This window comes from Bos javanicus, chromosome 17 (genome assembly GCF_032452875.1).
Source record: "Bos javanicus breed banteng chromosome 17, ARS-OSU_banteng_1.0, whole genome shotgun sequence".
Classification (NCBI taxonomy): Eukaryota; Metazoa; Chordata; class Mammalia; order Artiodactyla; family Bovidae; genus Bos; species Bos javanicus.
In genome coordinates, this window is record NC_083884.1 from 32,940,933 (window position 1) to 32,959,026 (window position 18,094).

At 39.6% G+C, this 18,094-nt stretch overlaps 1 protein-coding gene across 2 annotated transcripts in view; it reads right to left on the reverse strand.

The window, feature by feature from the left end:
* FAT4 (FAT atypical cadherin 4) overlaps positions 1-18,094 on the reverse strand; it is a 184,291-nt gene that overhangs the window by 48,208 nt on the left and 117,989 nt on the right. For both annotated transcript variants that reach the window (XM_061384235.1, XM_061384234.1), the window contains exons 7-8: positions 9,884-10,064; positions 799-1,049 (exon numbers count right to left, since the gene is read on the reverse strand). In XM_061384235.1, coding sequence (XP_061240219.1) covers positions 799-1,049; positions 9,884-10,064 — 432 coding nt within the window. The remainder of the gene's footprint in view (positions 1-798; positions 1,050-9,883; positions 10,065-18,094) is intronic.

Here is an 18,094-nt window from a genome sequence, read left to right on the forward strand (position 1 = left end):
CATTAAAAATATCTTAAAGGAGAGAAAATTAAATTAATTATAACTTCATTTATTTATTTTCCAGTTTCAAAATCCATTTCAAAAATTACCAATGGCAGATGATTTGTGTAGTTCCTAGGAGAGTAGGACATTCTTCCCAAAGAAGCAAATAAACCCAAACTAAACTTAAAAGAGGGTTTGAAAGATAAATACATATTGTCAATGTGAACATGGTTCATTATTGGCTCCATACACATATTAATAGAAAAAACTTCATCCATTAAAACTAAGTTAAAAATATTTATAGCAGTAATTAACTAGAAGGATTATTTCAATAAACCTTTTGAAAATTTGTTTATGAAGCATTGGATAAAATATTAATTTTGTATGAATGAATACAGTTGAGAGTGTAGTACCTCCAAGATAATGTTTCGGGTATAATATAAGGACATGGCATGAAAAATAGATAATGTCCTTCCTATTAGGGCACACACAAATTACATCTCAGGATAGAAACCTACTTGACTACAAAGTGAAATCTATTTTCATATTTACCAATATTCAATTAAAATTAAGAAATAGCACTAGGAAAGCTGTGGCAATTATGAAATCTTAAATACAATTGGTCTGAGAAGAAAAAATTAGTTTGCAAGAGTCAGTGTTCCTTCAACTGCTTTAAGCTAGAGTTTAATTTTAGAGGATTTGCAAACTTTGGCTACATCAGAAATATACCTGTAGAAAAAATAGAAATGTAATTATAGGAAGTGCTCAATACATAGTTTTTATTTATCTGTGAGACATCAGAGGCGGTTTGGTTACCTGGCGGAGTAGGAGACGGGATGTGTGTGACATAGGGGTGATGCTGAAATCTTGGTGGGTTGTCGTTGACATCAGTCACCGTGACGAGCACACTGGTAGAACTGGAAAGAGGTTCCGGGGACCCAGCATCGCTGGCAACAACCACTAAAGTATAATTCTCTTTTGTTTCCCTGTCTAGCAATGCGCTGGTGATGATTTGTCCTGTGGATGGGTTGATGGTGAACTGAGAATTTCCACCAATGATCCTATAACTAAAACAGAGAACAGACACGGGCATATTTCTTCCAGCTTTAATGCTGCAACATCTATTTACTAGAATTTTAACGAGCGAGGCAGAAAAGTCAGGGAAAACATTACAAGTAAGATCACAGAACAATGAAAGAATATGCTAGTTCACATTTTATGTGAACAGCACATTAACAGTCTTTATGGCAAGATGTCCTATGACCTCAAGCAGGTCTTCACAAGGTTTGTGAGCTTCCTAAATCATGCAAGTCCCTAGAATATACTCAGAAGACTATCATATTTTAAATAAACCAGCCTGAAAGCATAAATCAGGCTCTTGCTCTAATATTGTGGTCAGTGGCCAGGATCACAGATGAACATCTGTTAAATACATCTAAAAGGTATCTATCTGCTGTGTGCTGTAATATATCAGAAAAGATCAGTGGAAGGTCTTGTTCTCTAAAAACCAAACACTGTATATGACACATATTGAGAGTTGGACTATGAAGAAAGCTGAGTGCTGAAGAATTGATGCTTTTGAACTGTGGTGTTGGAGAAGACTCTTGAGAGTCCCTTGGACTGCAAGGAGATCCAACCAGTCCATTCTGAAGGAGATCAGTCCTGGGTGTTCTTTGGAAGGACTGACGCTAAAGCTGAAACTCCAATACTTTGGCCACCTCATGTGAACAGTTGACTTATTGGGAAAGACTCTGATGCTGGGAGGGATTAGGGGCAGGAGGAGAAGGGAGCGACAGAGGATGAGATGGCTGGATGGCATCACCAACTCGATGGATGTGAGTCTGAGTGAACTCCGGGAGTTGGTGATGGACAGGGAGGTCTGGCGTGCTACGGTTCATGCGGTTGCAGAGAGTCAGACATGACTGAGCAACTGAACTGAACTGAACTGAACTGACTATCCAGAACAGCTCAAGAACTGATTATTCATACAGAGACATTCCTAGTTACTAATTCTCTCATTTGCTATTCCTCATATGGCCACACTGCTTTGCTTTCCTGTTGTAAGGAGTGGTATGACACCTTCATGGATATTTTGATGCTAACCAGATTGGTTAGTGGGCAGGAGTTTCCACTGAGAATAGCTTCTCTCTTCTTTCTAAAGAAAAGGCTATCTGTGTATATTTCTGAGAGCTCAGCTAGGAAAGAAGTAGCTAAGCTTGAAGGTTCAGAAGTTGGCTGTGGTCCAGAATGTTTTCTGTTGGAGGGTAGCGAGGAAATGAGGAAATGGATATCTTTCAAGTCTTCTCCTTCATGCCAACAAGCAAATGCCCTTATTGGAACTAACGGGTGTTTCTATAGTTTGCTTTGTGTCCATAAAAACATAGCAACAGCAAGTGTCTAATAGAAACAGCAGGAAAACTTTACATCGCAGCCAGTGCACATTCTTCCTATTAAGTTCATTGTTTAAAACAAACATTTTGGCACCTTCATCCTTCTTGAGAGACATCAGGAACTGTTAAGGAGCTACGTGTTCTTTTTTTGTTAAACAAAAGAGGTTCTATAAAATGAGAGCTAAATAGATGGAGCATAGAGAGGGAGTTTGGTTGAGAACTGATTTCAAAATTGATAAAATACTTTGTATCACTCAGATTCGAACATCTTATGGCAACTTCACATGCAAGATCCAGAGTAAGAACAACATAGACTGTATTTCCTGGACCAGAAGTGACTCCTCATAAAAGTACTATTACTGATTATTAACACCCTTACACAGTAGACAATACCTATTCCCGATATTAAAATAAAAATATCATAGGTTTAGAAGTTAGAAATTCAGGAGTCATGAAATAATCGCATTGTCTTACCTTTTAGAGAAAGTCTGTAGAAACCTGGGTTATGAGAAGTATGTGAGTTTATTTTGGGATAAATTAATAGGGAGAGAAAAAGTGCTTCATAGTGCCACAAGCTTTTTTTTATGACAGCAAAGGTCAGGGTTCAATCAAATATTTGTTCCCTTAAGCATTCACATATAAAAATAAGAAGGATACAAAAAGCATGCAAATTTGATTTGGATGTCTTGCATATGAGAACGTCACGGTATATTAGATGGAGCAATGTGTTGAAAGGCAAATGATGAGAGTTCTGGCCCATGCTGAACTCAATAATCCATAAAAGAACTTTGAACTGTAAAGTCTTTAGTCTTTATTTTATGCTATTGCACATAAGACTGTTTAAAGGTAGCTAATATATTTACTATTTTCAAAAAGTAAAGACTAAATTGTCATGTTAACATGTGGTTAGTTTTTTCTAGACTTTCTTTGTTTCTGAAATGTATGAAAAGTGCATCCTAAATATTAGATATCCTTTACTATCTCACAATATCTATAATACCAGTTTTAATCAAATTTATACTTGTAAGTTAAAAAAACAAGACAGAGAAAAGAAGCATATGTGACAATATAAAATGAACAGACTGCCAAGATCATATGCCTGGGTTTCCTCCACTTAATTTTTTTTTTTTTTTTAGTTTTGGTTCACTTCTCATCTTTCATGAATCTCTGTACTGTTTTTCTGATCCAAATTAGTTTTCTGTATGGTTATGAACTTTATTAGATCAAGTCTTGTGCTACCTTCTTAAATCTAAACACCTATGCTTCTCTAATGGCTCAGATGGTAAAGAATCCGCCTGCAACACAAGAGATCCACGTTTGATCCCTAGGTCAGGAAGATGCCCTGGAGAAGGGAATGGCTACCCATTCCAGTATTCTTGCCTGGAGAATCCCCACGAACAGAGGAGCCTGGCAGGCTACTGAATGACTAACACTTTCATTCTTTCATGCTGTTCTTTAGTTTTGTAGCATCTTATTGTGTTCTTAGTATGTACTCAGCAGACAACAAGGATTTCATTTATTTCCTCATTTAAGCCTCAGAACCGTCCTAATAGTGTGGTTTTGTACTGGATTTTTACTTGATAAGGAATTTGAGTCTAAGGGAGGCTAATATAGTTGCACAAAGATGCATAAAGTCTATAAATGGCAGATGAAGACTTTGAACTTCTGTCTTTATGACCTCAACGTGCACTTTTCCCATTATCCTACAGTAGAAGGAAGATGAGACACAGCCTGGGAGCCTTCAGGGGAGACACAAAATGCTGTAGCTCATGCTAAGCCCAAAAACAACTCTTGTGAAAGTGTGTTGATGTAGGATTGGTTTACAATGATTTAGTTCTTTATCGTATGGTACTAGTGTTAAAGAACCTGCCTGCCAATGCAGGAAACGTAAGAGACACATTTTTGACCCCTGGGTCAGGAAGGTCCCCTGGAGAAGGAAATGGGAACCCACTCCAGTATTCCTGCCTGGGAAATCCCGTGGACAGAGAAACCTGGCGGGCTACGGTATACGAGGTCTCAAAGACTTGGACACGACTGAAGAGAATGAGCACACACACAGAGTTCAATGTCAAACCACAAAGATCTTCATTTATTTTCTGACTCAAGAAATTTACTGTTTCAAATTACTGGTATAAACAGATCATTATTATCTAAAATCTCAATCAATTGTTGCATTTGTAAAGCTGAATTATCCCCATTTGATTTTATGAATCTTTTTTTTAACCTCTTCCTGAGATTTACTACGATCATAAGGAACTGTGTTGTGGGCTGCTAGAATATGATGATCTAGTAATAGTTTAGAAACTGAACTCTGTAATATAATTCCCTTGGACATGAATTTTGATCTCACTCAAGTACTTAAATTCATAAAATTTCTTAAACTTTCTAAATCTTCTCTATCTATAAAGTATTATGCATGTATGTATTCCTTTCATTTGGTAGTTTTTGAGTGTCAAATGTAATTTCTTTTGAAAAGCACCTGGCATTGTAATTAGTATGTGACACAAATTCAAAATTTAGCTTTATGTTTATAACAGTATACACACTTAGCTACAATAAACTATCATTTTTAATCTATTATAATCCATCTTTATATTTGGGTGCATGCATGCATGCGAAGTTAATTTAGTCATGTCCAACTCTTGGCAACCCTATGGACTGTAGCCCACCTGGCTCTCTGTCCATGGGGATTCTCCAAGCAAGAATACTGAAGAGGGTTGCCATTTCCTCCTCCAGGGGATCTTCCTGATCCAGGAATCAAACCCACGTTTCTTATGTCTCCTGCTTTGGCAGGCGGGTTCTTTAGATTCTCACCACCTGGGAAGCCCTTATATTTGGGTAAGATGAACTAACAGATAGAAACATGGATTAGGTAGGTAAAAAATTTCTGAACTCAAGCTTATATCCTAGATAGAAGAAAGATACATGAAAAAGTAAATGCAAAACCAGGCCATATATTTAAGTGCTATGTGCTCTGAAACTGCTCAGAAGCATTGTTTCAGGAATTCAGAAGACAAAGAGATTGCTTTTGACTAGAAAAGCCTTTCCTGGAGAACAGTAAATTTAGGTTAAGATTTAAAGGGGTTACTCACTTAAAAGAGTTACTCATCTTACAATAGGGCTTCCTCAGGTAGTGCAGTGGTGATGAATCTGCCTGCCAGGGCAGGAGATGCAAGAGACTCCCTGGGTCAAAGAAGATGCCCTGGAGTAGGAAATAGCAACCCATTCCAGTATTCTTGCCTGGGAAATCCCGTGGACAGAGGAGCCTGGCGGGCTACAGCCCATCGGGTCACAAAGAGTTGGTGGTGACTGAACACACACACATCTTAAAATAGTAATGAAAAGGGAGAATGAAGGTATTCTAGGCTAGGAGTCAACAACTTGCTATAAAAGATCAGTAGCTATTTTAAATTAGTAAATATTTTAGTAAATATTAGTAATATAAGTAAATATTTTCAGCTCTTTACACCATCAGATCTCTGTTGCTGCATTCAGCTTGCCCTTGTAATGCAAAATTAGTCATAGACAATACACACATGAACAGGCGTGGCTATGTTCCAGTAACACTTTGTTTACAAAAGTAGTCTCTGGCTGGAATTTGGCCTGCAGGTTGTGTTTGGAGAACCCTGCTCTAGGATAGAGAAGGACTTGAACAGAGCCAGAATGCTTGGGAAAGCACAAATCCTTTTCCCAGAAGCAGAAAGTGATCCAGTGAGGCTGAATGTTTGGCTATACATTGAAGATTTGTGCAGAATAAACTTGGAGAGATGCTGGGGTCATTCATGGAGTGGCTGGAATATGCAAACTAGGCCTTATGCCCTAGGCAAACTGGAAGTTCAAAGCTTTTGAGGATGGGGGAGTTTCACTGTTAAAGCTGAAATACAGAGCAAGGGGGTTCATATTATTGCCATTGTTCTTTCATTCACTGACTGACTCTGCTTCATCCAAATTGCTTTGTACAGAGTTGAGAGGAATTATCATAAAATGTAAACTAGTCGTGTTACTGGCCACCTTAAAACATTTCAGTTGTTTCTCCAACTAGATGCAAAAAACAATGTGAATCTTCTCATATGGTATTCAAGGCTCATTCCTAACCCACACCAACCATACTGAATAGCTTTATTTTTCTGATGCTATGTTTTTGTATAGCTTTACCTTTGTGCCTGTTTCTGTCTTTGCTTAGAATGTCTTTAATCCTTTATTTGTTCATAAACTATTCCTCTGTCTTTCCAAAAATCATCGCTTCTACTTATTTCCTCAGGTTTCACTGACTATTGATTCCACACATGTTGTGTTTAAACTATGCTTGTTACAAGGTACTATAATTGTAATACAGCAAAATTACCTTCTATATTAAAGATTTCTCCTTATGAGAATGGAAGTGCTTAACTCCTCAGAACTTAACAAAGTACCTGGGATGTCGTAAGGGCTTCAAAATTATACAGGATGCATGCATGCTAAGTTGCTTCAGTCGGGTCTGACTCTGCGACCCTATGGACCATAGCCCACCAGACTCCTCTCTCTATGGGATTCTCCAGGCAAGAACACTGGAGTGGGTTGCCATTTCCTCCTCCAGGGGATCTTCCTGACTCAGGGATCGAACCCGAGTCTCATAAATTTCCTGCATCGGCAAGCAGTTCTTCAACACTAGTGGCACATAGGAAGCCCTTATACAGAAGAGTATGGTATATAGATTGGAAGGGTTACAAATCAGAGTCAGAAAAGTAAGCTGATTTTTATTACGTTAATCTGGGCATGATATAATTATGGACTGAATGAGGATCTTGGTAGGAGGAATACACAGAAAAGGAATACAGAGGTAGAAAAGATGACTGTTAGCCATCAGGACAAGAAGACAAAGAAAGTGAGACAGTATCAGTAAAAGGAAGCAGAATGCCAAGATGAGAAACAGAAAAGGTTAGGAGCTTCTGATGTGTTGTGCTAAAGCTGAAACGCCAATACTTTGGCCACCTGATGCAAAGAACTGACTCATTTGAAAAGACCCTGATGCTGGGAAAGATTGAAGGTGGGAGGAGAAGGGGACAACAGAGGATGAGATGGTTGGATGGCATCACTGACTCAGTGGATATGAGTTTGAGTAAACTCCAGGCGTTGGTGATGGACAGGGAGGCCTGGCGTGCTGCAGTCCATGGGGTTGCAAAGAGTTGGACATGACTGAGTGACTAAACTGAACTGAACTAATTTATGAGTGAATATGATAATTTTTGCAAAATAAAAATAGCATCAATTTGTATTATATTTGACTGTATGAGACAATAGTTATTTGAAGAGTTTTCACATTTAAGTATAAGAGTTTTAGCCCAGGGACTCTGGGCTGGGCATGGCAGCAATGACAAACAAAGTATTCCAGAAGCGATGCACTGCCACTTCAAGGCCTGGCTTTTAAGAACGGTAGCAGCTTTCACCTGAGGTCCTTGGAACCCAGAGGGTTTTCTACCATATAAAGAAGTCCAACTACTCTGCTGAAGAATCACATTTAAAAGCCCTGAGACCACAAGAGCAGAGAAGCGGCTCAATGGAGCCTGATGTTCCAGCCATCCCTGCCAAGGCACCATGCATGTGAGTTAAGCCATCTTGGGTCCTCCAGACAGTCACCAGGCAAATACCACTAAGTAATACTAGTCAACCACATGGAACATGAAAATCTCCTCCCCCTGAGCTGTGTCCTAATTCCTAAATTACCAAAGGATGAAATGCAATAAGAATATAAATAAAATTAATAAGATACAATTTTAGAACAATAAGATCATTATTGTTTTAACCCTCATTTTAGGCACAGTTAGTTATTTAGCAATAATTCCTGGTGGCTTAGACAGTAAAGAATCTGCCTGCAACGTAGGAGACCTGGGTTCAATCCTTGGGTCAAGAAGATCCCCTGGAGAAGAGAATGGCTACTCACTCCAGTATTCTTGCTGGAAGAATTCCATGGACAGAGGAGCCTGGTGGGCTACAGTCCATGGGGTCACAAAGAGTTGAAGATGACTGAGCAACTAAAACTTTCACTTACTTTCAATAGGGTTAGGTGTTAATATATGACATTTCCAATGAAATGAAGCATTATATGATTTCATTCAAAGACTAATGTTTAATGAGAAAAGTAATCAAAATTTACAGAGCCAATCAGTTTTTAAAATCAGCGATAAAAAAGATAACCCAGGAGACCTCCCTGGGATGGAAGGAGGCTTTACCAGTAGCTCTCCTCTGCACCTGCATTGCCCCTAAAGAACAGGTTGGTCTTAGTCCTTATGAGATGCTATATGGGAGACCTTTTGTTTATGTCAATGACCTCTTCCTAGATCCAGAGGTTCAGACCCTCCAATCTTATACCATGGCCATTGGGCAATTCCAACAGGATATACGCTTGTGGGGTATGAAGCAGGACCCAAAAGATTCTAAAGAGTCACCACTATATGCTCCAGGAACTCAAGTCCTAATTAAAGTCTGGAAAGATGGGTCCCCAAAGGCTCAACTCCAGCCCACATGGAAGGGCCCCTACCCTGTAATACTTTCTACCCCCACAGCAGTCAAGGTACCAGGACATGACTCCTGGATTCACTACTCATGAGTCAAGCCATGGAAGAAAACAGAAGAGGACACTCCATACACCTGTGAGCCCCTGGGAGATCTCAGATACCTATTCAGAACTACCAATGAGTGCCATTCTAATGAACACCCCCAAAATCTGGTCTCTGGGGATATGATTTCTCAGGATAACTCTAAGGAGCCAACACAGCTTGACAGAGACTGTACTCTAAAGACAGACAGGAGATAGATCTTCTGATCCCTGAACAAGGAGGGACTTGAGCCATCCTGGCAATGTGAATTTAAAATTGACCAATGACCCTACTAGTCCTTGTTATGCTATATTGATGATGCTTATGCTTATTCCATGTACTGTCAATTGTCTAACCTATTTTGTCTCTGCCCAGGTCAACCAGCTACAACATGCAGTGCCAGTTCAACAAAGATATAAAACTACAGCTGACCACGGAAAATATCACACACCCTTGGACACCGCTATAAGGACTCTGAGGATTGAGACTAGCAAGAGGGGGAGGCCCAATACCCCTTGCCACCCCAGTTCAGCAGGAAGTAGCCAGAAAGACCTCGATGCCCCTATTCCCAAAGAATTGGGCCTCCCATCTCTTGAGGGGGAATGTTAGGTAGGTAGAATAGGGAAAAGGAGTCCAAAATGGCGGTGGCTAAAAGACAAGGAAGGTCAAAGGAAGGTCTGAAGACCAGAGTGAAGACTTCAAGCAGAACAAACAGCACTCCTGGCTAAGCCCAATTTGCATAGGGCAGGCCCAGGTGGAGGAAAAAAACATATAAGAGGAGGAGCCAAAGCGCTTTCTCAGGGACTCTCTCTCCCACGTGCGTACACTCTTTTCTTTCTCTCTCTCTCTCTCACTCTCTCTCTCTCCTGCTATCTTCTAAATAAAATGGAGCTGTAACACTGGAAAAAAAAAATTTACAAAGGAAAAGGCACTGACCTGATAACCGCATTGGTTGAAGCATCAATATCTGAGGCATTTACCAATATAACATCTGTCCCAGTTGGTGCGTCTTCAGGAATTGTCGTGAAATACATTTTACTGGCAAAAGTGGGGACATTGTCATTGATGTCATCCACTATGACATTGATTGTTCCAGTTCCAGTCAGGGCAGGGAATCCTAGAGGGAAAAGAAAACCAAGTCTTAATGTTCATAAATCACAAAAATAATAGCAAGCTTAACAATGGGTTGCAGACAGAACTACTAAAGAGAATGTAGAAAACACCCCACGGTAATATTTGTGAATACATAGACAGGTGATTGACTGATTTTTAGTTTTGTTATAAGAAAAATATTTTTATTTACGAACTAGTATTTCAACTCTTTCCTAGTGATCCTGCACAAAAAGAATATGTCAACCTCCTAGTCTATTTTAAAGGTACTCACTCAGCAATGTAGAACACAACAATATCATTTAAATGCCACAAAAGAGGCACTACTGGTTTCTCTAAAATTATAGTAAAATAACTCAAGCCAGATTTGGAGCATCCCTCTGGATCTGGAATAGCTGGCCAGCTGACAAAGCAGAATTAAAAACTGTATTCCTAGATATGACTATCAATTATATCCTAAAAAAAAAAAAATTAACTGAGTTTTGAGGACTTTAAATCCCCTTTTCTGTACTAACTTATATTTCTTTGCAGAAAATTTAAAAAAGAAAGCACTCTGACCTTTCATTTGCTGGAAATAGTATGTCAATGAGATGACTTGAAATCATTTCTGTTGCATTTATTTAATGTTTAAGGTAAATATGAAACAATTCATTTGTATTCCCTGTTCCAGTGCCATTATCAGCATATAGTGAAAATGCAGCATTTAACAGAACCCTGGAGTACACTGTCTATACTACACAGGGTTAGAAGACGCTTCTGTGGTGAAGGTCAGATGTCATATTTAGTTGATTCTGTGGGATATCTCAAAGGTAAATGGCAAATCATATGCTTTTAGTTGTTTTTCAGAATCATTTTTCAAACTTTAATATACCAAAATAGAAATAATGAAGGTCTGCTTACCTATATTTATCTAAAATAAAATAAGGCCCTGGATACGCTCAACTTTAAGATACAACTTTTCTTCCCATAAAATTATTTCCCATTAAATGAAGCTTTAATTCTACTTACTTTTGGTATTATATACTTTGTAAATAAAGCCATTCTTTCACTTCTCTGTAAAATGTTTATGAATATCTCTCTAATATCATGGAATGGTGTTGAGATTCACAACCTTCCAATATTATTTTTTGGAATAATATTCTTATGATTTGCTGCTGCTGCTAAGTCGCTTCAGTCGTGTCTGACTCTGTGCGACCCCATAGACTGCAGCCCACCAGGCTCCCCCGTCCCTGGGATTCTCCAGGCAAGAACGCTGGAGTGGGTTGCCATTTCCTTCTCCAGTGCATGAAAGTGAAAAGTGAAAAGTGAAAAGTGAAAGTGAAGTCACTCAGTCGTGTCCGACTCCTAGCGACCCCATGGACTGCAGCCTACCAGTCTCCTCTGTCCGTGGGATTTTCCAGGCAAGAGTACTGGAGTGGGGTGCCATTGCCTTCTCCTATGATTTGCTAATATGTCCTTATTGCTATTCAGACTTTTTCCTGTGTTCTTAGATTGTCATTACTGATGGCATGAAAGTGAAAGTGAAGTCTCTCAGTCATGTCCGACTCCTAGAGACCCCATGGACTGCGGCCTACCAGGCTCCTCTGTCCATGAGATTTTCCAGGCAAGAGTACTGGAGTGGGGTGCCATTGCCTTCTCCAGCGGATCTTCCTGACCCAGGGATCAAACCCAGGTCTCCTGCATTGTAGATAGACGCTTCACCGTCTGAGCCACCAGAATCAATTTTATGTTCCAATGTATGGGAACCAAAAATCAATAGATTAGAAAATTATGGAATGCAGTGGTTTTTGTGCTCTACGCAAGGAAGCTCAAATTCTACGTTAGATGAAAAATTTGTATGACCACTTGAACGGGGCTCTACGACAAGGCATGATATCTCCAGGAAATCTATTCAATTAAATTTAGGCTGCAAGCTGATCTCTGTTGCCTTCTCTGTGAGACAATTTATGTCAAGAATTCCATTTATATTAAATTTTAAAATTAATTTCTGCAGATATCTGACCTTTTAAGTGTTGGATTTTATATTGAAGAAAACTAGTTCTTGCTATTTGCCTTTTCCGCATCAATTCAGTTCAGTTCAGTTCAGTCACTCAGTCGTGTCCAACTCTTTGCAACCCCATGAACTGCAGCATTCCAGGCCTCCCTGTCCATCACCAACTCCCGCAGTTCACCCAAACTCATGTCCATTGAGTCAGTGATGTCATCCAGCCATCTCATCCTCTGTCGTCCACTTCTCCTCCTACCCCCAATCCCTCCCAGCATCAGAATCTTTCCCAATGAGTCAACTCTTTGCATGAGGTGGCCAAAGTACTGAAGTTTCAGCTTTAGCATCATTCCTTCCAAAGAACACCCAGGACTGATCTCCTTTAGAATGGTCTGGTTGGATCTCCTTGCAGTCCAAGGGACTCTCAAGAGTTTTCTCCAACACCACAGTTCAAAAGCATCAACTCTTTGGTGCTCAGCTTTCTTCACAGTCCAACTCTCACATCCATTCATGACCACTGGAAAAACCATAACCTTGACTAGATGGACCTTTGTTGGCAAAGTAATGTCTCTGCTTTTGAATATGCTATCTAGGTTGGTCATAACATTCCTTCCAAGGAGTAAGTGTCTTTTAATTTGATGGCTGCAATCACCAATTGCCGTGATTTTGGAGCCCCAAAAAATAAAGTCTGACACTGTTTCCACTGTTTCCCCATCTATTTCCCATAAAGTGATGGGACCAGATGCCATGATCTTCGTTTTCTGAATGTTGAGCTTGAAGCCAACTTTTTCACTCTCCTCTTTCACTTTCATCAAGAGGCTTTTTAGTTCCTCTTCATTCTCTGCCATAAGGGTGGTGTCATCTGCATATCTGAGGTTATTGATATTTCTCCTGGCAATCTTGATTCCAGCTTGTGCTTCTTCCAGCCCAGAGTTTCTCATGATGTACTCTGTACTCTGCATATAAGTTAAATGAGCAGGGTGGCAATATATAGCCTTGACGTACTTCTTTTCCTATTTGGAACCAGTCTGTTTTTCCATGTCCAGTTCTAACTGTTGCTTCCTGACCTGCATATAGGTTTCTCAAGAGGCAGGTCAGGTGGTCTGGTATTCCCATCTGTTTCAGAATTTTCCACAGTTTATTGTGATGCACACAGTCAAAGGCTTTGGCATAGTCAATAAAGTAGAAATAGATGTTTTTCTGGAACACTCTCTTGCTTTTTTGATGATCCAGCAGATGTTGTCAATTTGATCTCTGGTTCCTCTGCCTTTTCTAAAACCAGCTTGAACATCTGGAAGTTAACGCTTCATGTATTGCTGAAGCCTGGCTTGGAGAATTTTGAGCATTACTTTACTTGCATGTGAGATGAGTGCAATTGTGCAGTAGTTTGAGCATTCTTTGGCATTGCCTTTCTTTGGGATTGGAATGAAAACTGACCTTTTCCAGTCCTGTGGCCACTGCTGAGTTTTCCAAATTTGCTGGCATGTTGAGTGCAGCACACACACAGCATCATCTTTCAGGATTTGAAATAGCTCAACTGGAATTCCATCACCTCCACTAGCTTTGATTGTAGTGATGCTTTCTAAGGCCCACTTGACTTCACATTCCAGGATGTCTGGCTCTAGGTCAGTGATCACACCATCGTGATTATCTGGGTCATGAAGATCTTTTTTGTACAGTTCTTCTGTGTATTCTTGCCACCTCTTCTTAATATCTTCTGCTTCTCTTAGGTCCATACCATTTCTGTCGTTTATTGAGCCCATCTTTGCATGAAATATTCCCTTGGTATCTCTAATTTTCTTGAAGAGATCTCTAGTCTTTCCCATGTTGTTTTCCTCTATTTCTTTGCATTGATCGCTGAGGAAAGTTTTCTTATCTCTCCTTGCTATTCTTTGGAACTCTGCATTCAGATGCTTATATCTTTCCTTTTCTCCTTTGCTTTTTGCTTCCCTTCTTTTCACAGCTATTTGTAAGCTTCCCCAGACAGCCATTTTGCTTTCTTGCCTTTCTTTTCCATGGGGATGGTCTTGATCCCTGTCTCCTGTACAATGTCATGAACCTCATTCCATAGTTCATCATGCACTCTATCAGATCTAGTCCGTTAAATCTATTTCTCACTTCCACTGTATAATCATTAGGAATTTGATTTAGGCCATACCTGAATGGTCTAGTGGTTTTCCCTACTTTCTTCAATTTAAGTCTGAATTTGGCAATAAGGAGTTCATGATCTAAGCCACAGTCAATGAACTACAAATATTAAAATATTGTGCTTGCTTTTTCACTCGTCACTTAAACAATGCTACGAGAGTATCATATGTAAATCACATTCAGAACAGATTTAGAAGTATTATGAACATTGAAGAAGCACATCAAAATAGTACTTTTAAAATCTCACTCAACATAAATATTTATTGAATCTTTAGGCATTCATGTACTGGTTTAAGAAGTTTACCTGAATTGTCTACTCTTCATAAGTTTGTCTGGCTGTTACCTCCATTTTATATATAAATAACATGAAAGAAAGGGATAGAAAGGTTGAGCAACTTTTTTAGGGCCATTGACCTGGTGAGGAATGGAACTAGGTTTTGACTTGAATGGGGAGCTCTTGACCACTGACAGAAAAGCCAGAAGGAGTCAGCAGCAGGACACATGCTGCTCAGTGAGATGCTCTGGGACTCTGGACAAGCCAGTCTCAGGGAGCAACACGAGCCCCAAGCCAGAGGAAAAGGCCCATCTGAGGCAGACCTTAGCTATTGTTCAGGTTAAGCTTGTGTAGCATTTGGGGACATCTGTCTGGCCATAAATTTTTAATTTTTCTCAGCACGTGTTAAAGCCCAAATCAATATCTTCTGAGTTAATATGGATGACCAGTGTTTGGCCCTAAGCTCTGAAATGTGTGTTTAATTATACACAGTTTAATGAGATGGAAGTTAATCATGTGAATGATGTTAGTATCTCTCCCATTGTCTGCTTGAAAAAAACAATAACTAGAGCTTGTTTGTACATTTGTGTGGACAAAAGCGGATGTCATGGGAAGGAGAGTATATATCTGATGAATCATGAGGGGGATAACTAAGTCAAGGTCCCAGATATGAAAGGCTCTTTTATCTCTATTACAGACACTGTATTCCACTCACTAAATCTGTCTTCTTATATGCAAAATAGGAATAATGAGAACAAACCTATCCCAATAGGGGTGTGGAGGGGAATATAACATGTTTAGGATAGTGCCTGGTGCATAGTTAGAGTGTATTCTATATTATTCTTCGTTGTTGTACTTGTTTTAGAGATCAGGAGAAAAAAAAGGAAAAGTGACATTTAAAAGGTCAGTTTTCAATCTTACAGATTAATGTGTCATAATTCTCAGGATTTTTGTCCCCTGACAAAACTTTCAAGTCAGTCCTAAGACAACATTATTCAGGAAAAGATTTTGAATCATTCTTTTCTTTTAATGATTTTTTTTTTTTTGGTAGTTATAAGTGTATGAGACTTGGCTTTCAAAACTTGCATAGCTTTGTATAAGATGTGTTGAACTGAAAATTTAAAAATGCAAAATTTACAAATTTCAAGTGAGAGAAGACCTGAAAATGTATGATATGCTCTCTAATCAACAATGCTTAAACTTGTTAAGAAATAACTCAGTAACTGCCAAATGGTTTTATCTTTGGTATTCTAAAGTGTCTGATGACACACATATGAAAAACCCCATAAAATGATGACTAACTCATTTGGTTAGGAACATGTGATTTCTTTCCTTGTCTATAAACTACATAAATGTTGTTGCTGATGTGTTTTCTGAATTAGTAAGCAAAACGAAAAAAAAAAAAAACACACACACACACAAAACATTGTTTACCTAGGAAAATATTCAACAAATTCAATCTCATGGTTTCCATAACAGAGAACAACTAATTTTTCCACAAGCTCTTGAAAGCACACCAGCAACACCATATGATCCTGGCCTGAGAAGTGGCCCCACAGTAATCCCATATCCACATGGGGCATCTTCTCAAGCCAAGAACCATCACGAGTCCCCTTTCCTCCACTAGTTAGCAGCCACAGCCCACTTTAACAGCACTTGGGGTTCTTCTCTTCCTCTTTTCTTCAAGAATTGATAGAGTGACCCAATTTCTACAATGGCCTCAATTTCTTGTTGCCCCAGGGGATGGGCATGCAGGTCTTATTTACTTTTAAAGTTTTACAAGGAAATTGTACAAAGACATAATTCTACATTTCTAAGTCTCTTACTGGGATTTAACTAACTCTGAACTCTGCCTCCAATATTTCTCTTTTATTCTCAGGATAGGGCCTTCCACCACTCAGCGTACTCTAGCCTCAGACTGGTCCTCCACAAGGCCCTGCCTCTCAGCTTTAGGCAGGAAGATGAAATCAAGGGACAGAAAGCAGGAATGCCCCCTGATTTTGAGAGAATAAGCCTCATATCCCAGGTGGCTTCATGATAAAAAACCTACCTGCCAATGCAGGAAAGGCAAGTTTGATCCCTGGGTTAGGAAGATCCTCTGGAGGAGGAAATGGCAACCCACTCCAAATATTCTTGCCTGGAAAAATCCCACGGACAGAGGAGCTCGATGGGCTACAGTCAAAAGGGTTACAAAGAGTCGGACTTGTCTGGGCACAACAACACAACAAAGACTTATGTCTACAACAGACTTCTCAGATGAAGGACACAAGTTACCTCGTCCTTGGCACACACAGATTTTGTCACTTCCTCATCTCCTTATGGAATGATGAAGCTATGTTTTGTTGCTTTTCTATGTTTGTTTGCTTGCTTTTGAACCCTTCCTCTTAACCTAGTGAAGGAGTGGTTCTGGTGCTTATGTTCCTACTTCCCAACATCTTTTGGGTTATTGTCCACGTGAAATGCTACATGATGTTCACTGTAACTTTACCTTCAGTTCAGAACTTTCCAGGCTGATACTCCCAACTGACTCTTTGTTCTCTCCTCTTGCAAATTACTAGAGAGCCTCAGTATTAGTATGCTAAAAACTCTAGAGTTAATTAGTCCGTGTAAACTTAGCCTGTATATTTGTATATAAATTTAAAAGCATATGTCCATATACATGTGAAGTGAAGTCGTTCAGTCATGTCCAACTCTTTGTGACCCCATGGACTGGAGCCTACGAGGCTCCGCCATCCATGGGACTTTGCAGGCAATACTGGAGTGGGCTTCCATTTCCTTATCCAGGGGATCTTCCTGACCCAGGGATCGAACCCAGGTCTCCTGCATTGCAGATAGACGCTTTACCATCTGAGCCACATATATATTTATAGATACATATTATTGAACACTTATTTGATAATAGTATTTGAGTAGTGCTTCCCAGGTGGCACTAGTGTTAAAGAACCTTACTGGCAATGCAGGAGACCCAAGAGACATGGCTTTGATCCCTCGGTTGGGAAGATCCCCTGGAGGAAGGCACAGCAACCCACTCCAGTATTCCTGCCTGGAGAATCCCATGGACAGAGTAGCCTGGGGTGCTACAGTCCATAGAGTCAACTCTTTACATGCTGAGGCGACTTAGCAGGCATGTATATGCATGAGTATCTTTTATATGTATTACTGTTAATATACAGATTCATGAAGCAAGTATTACTATTTAAGTTTTTTTAATAAAGAACTTTCAACTCAAAGAATTTAAACAATTTATTTACATTTAGCCATACTGTGTGGATCACAATAAACTGTGGAAAATTCTGAAAGAGATGGGAATACCAGACCACCTGATATGCCTCTTGAGAAATCTGTATGCAGGTCAGGAAGCAACAGTTAGAACTGGACATGGAACAACACACTGGTTCCAAATAGGACAAGGAGTACATCAAGGCTGTATACTGTCACCCTGCTTATTTAACTTTTATGCAGAGTACATCATGAAAAATGCTGGACTGGAAGAAGCACAAGCTGGAATCAAGATTGCCGGGAGAAATATCAATAACCTCAGATATGCAGATGACACCACCCTTATGGCAGAAAGTGAAGAGGAACCAAAAAGCCTCTTGATGAAAGTGAAAGAGGAGAGTGAAAAAGTTGG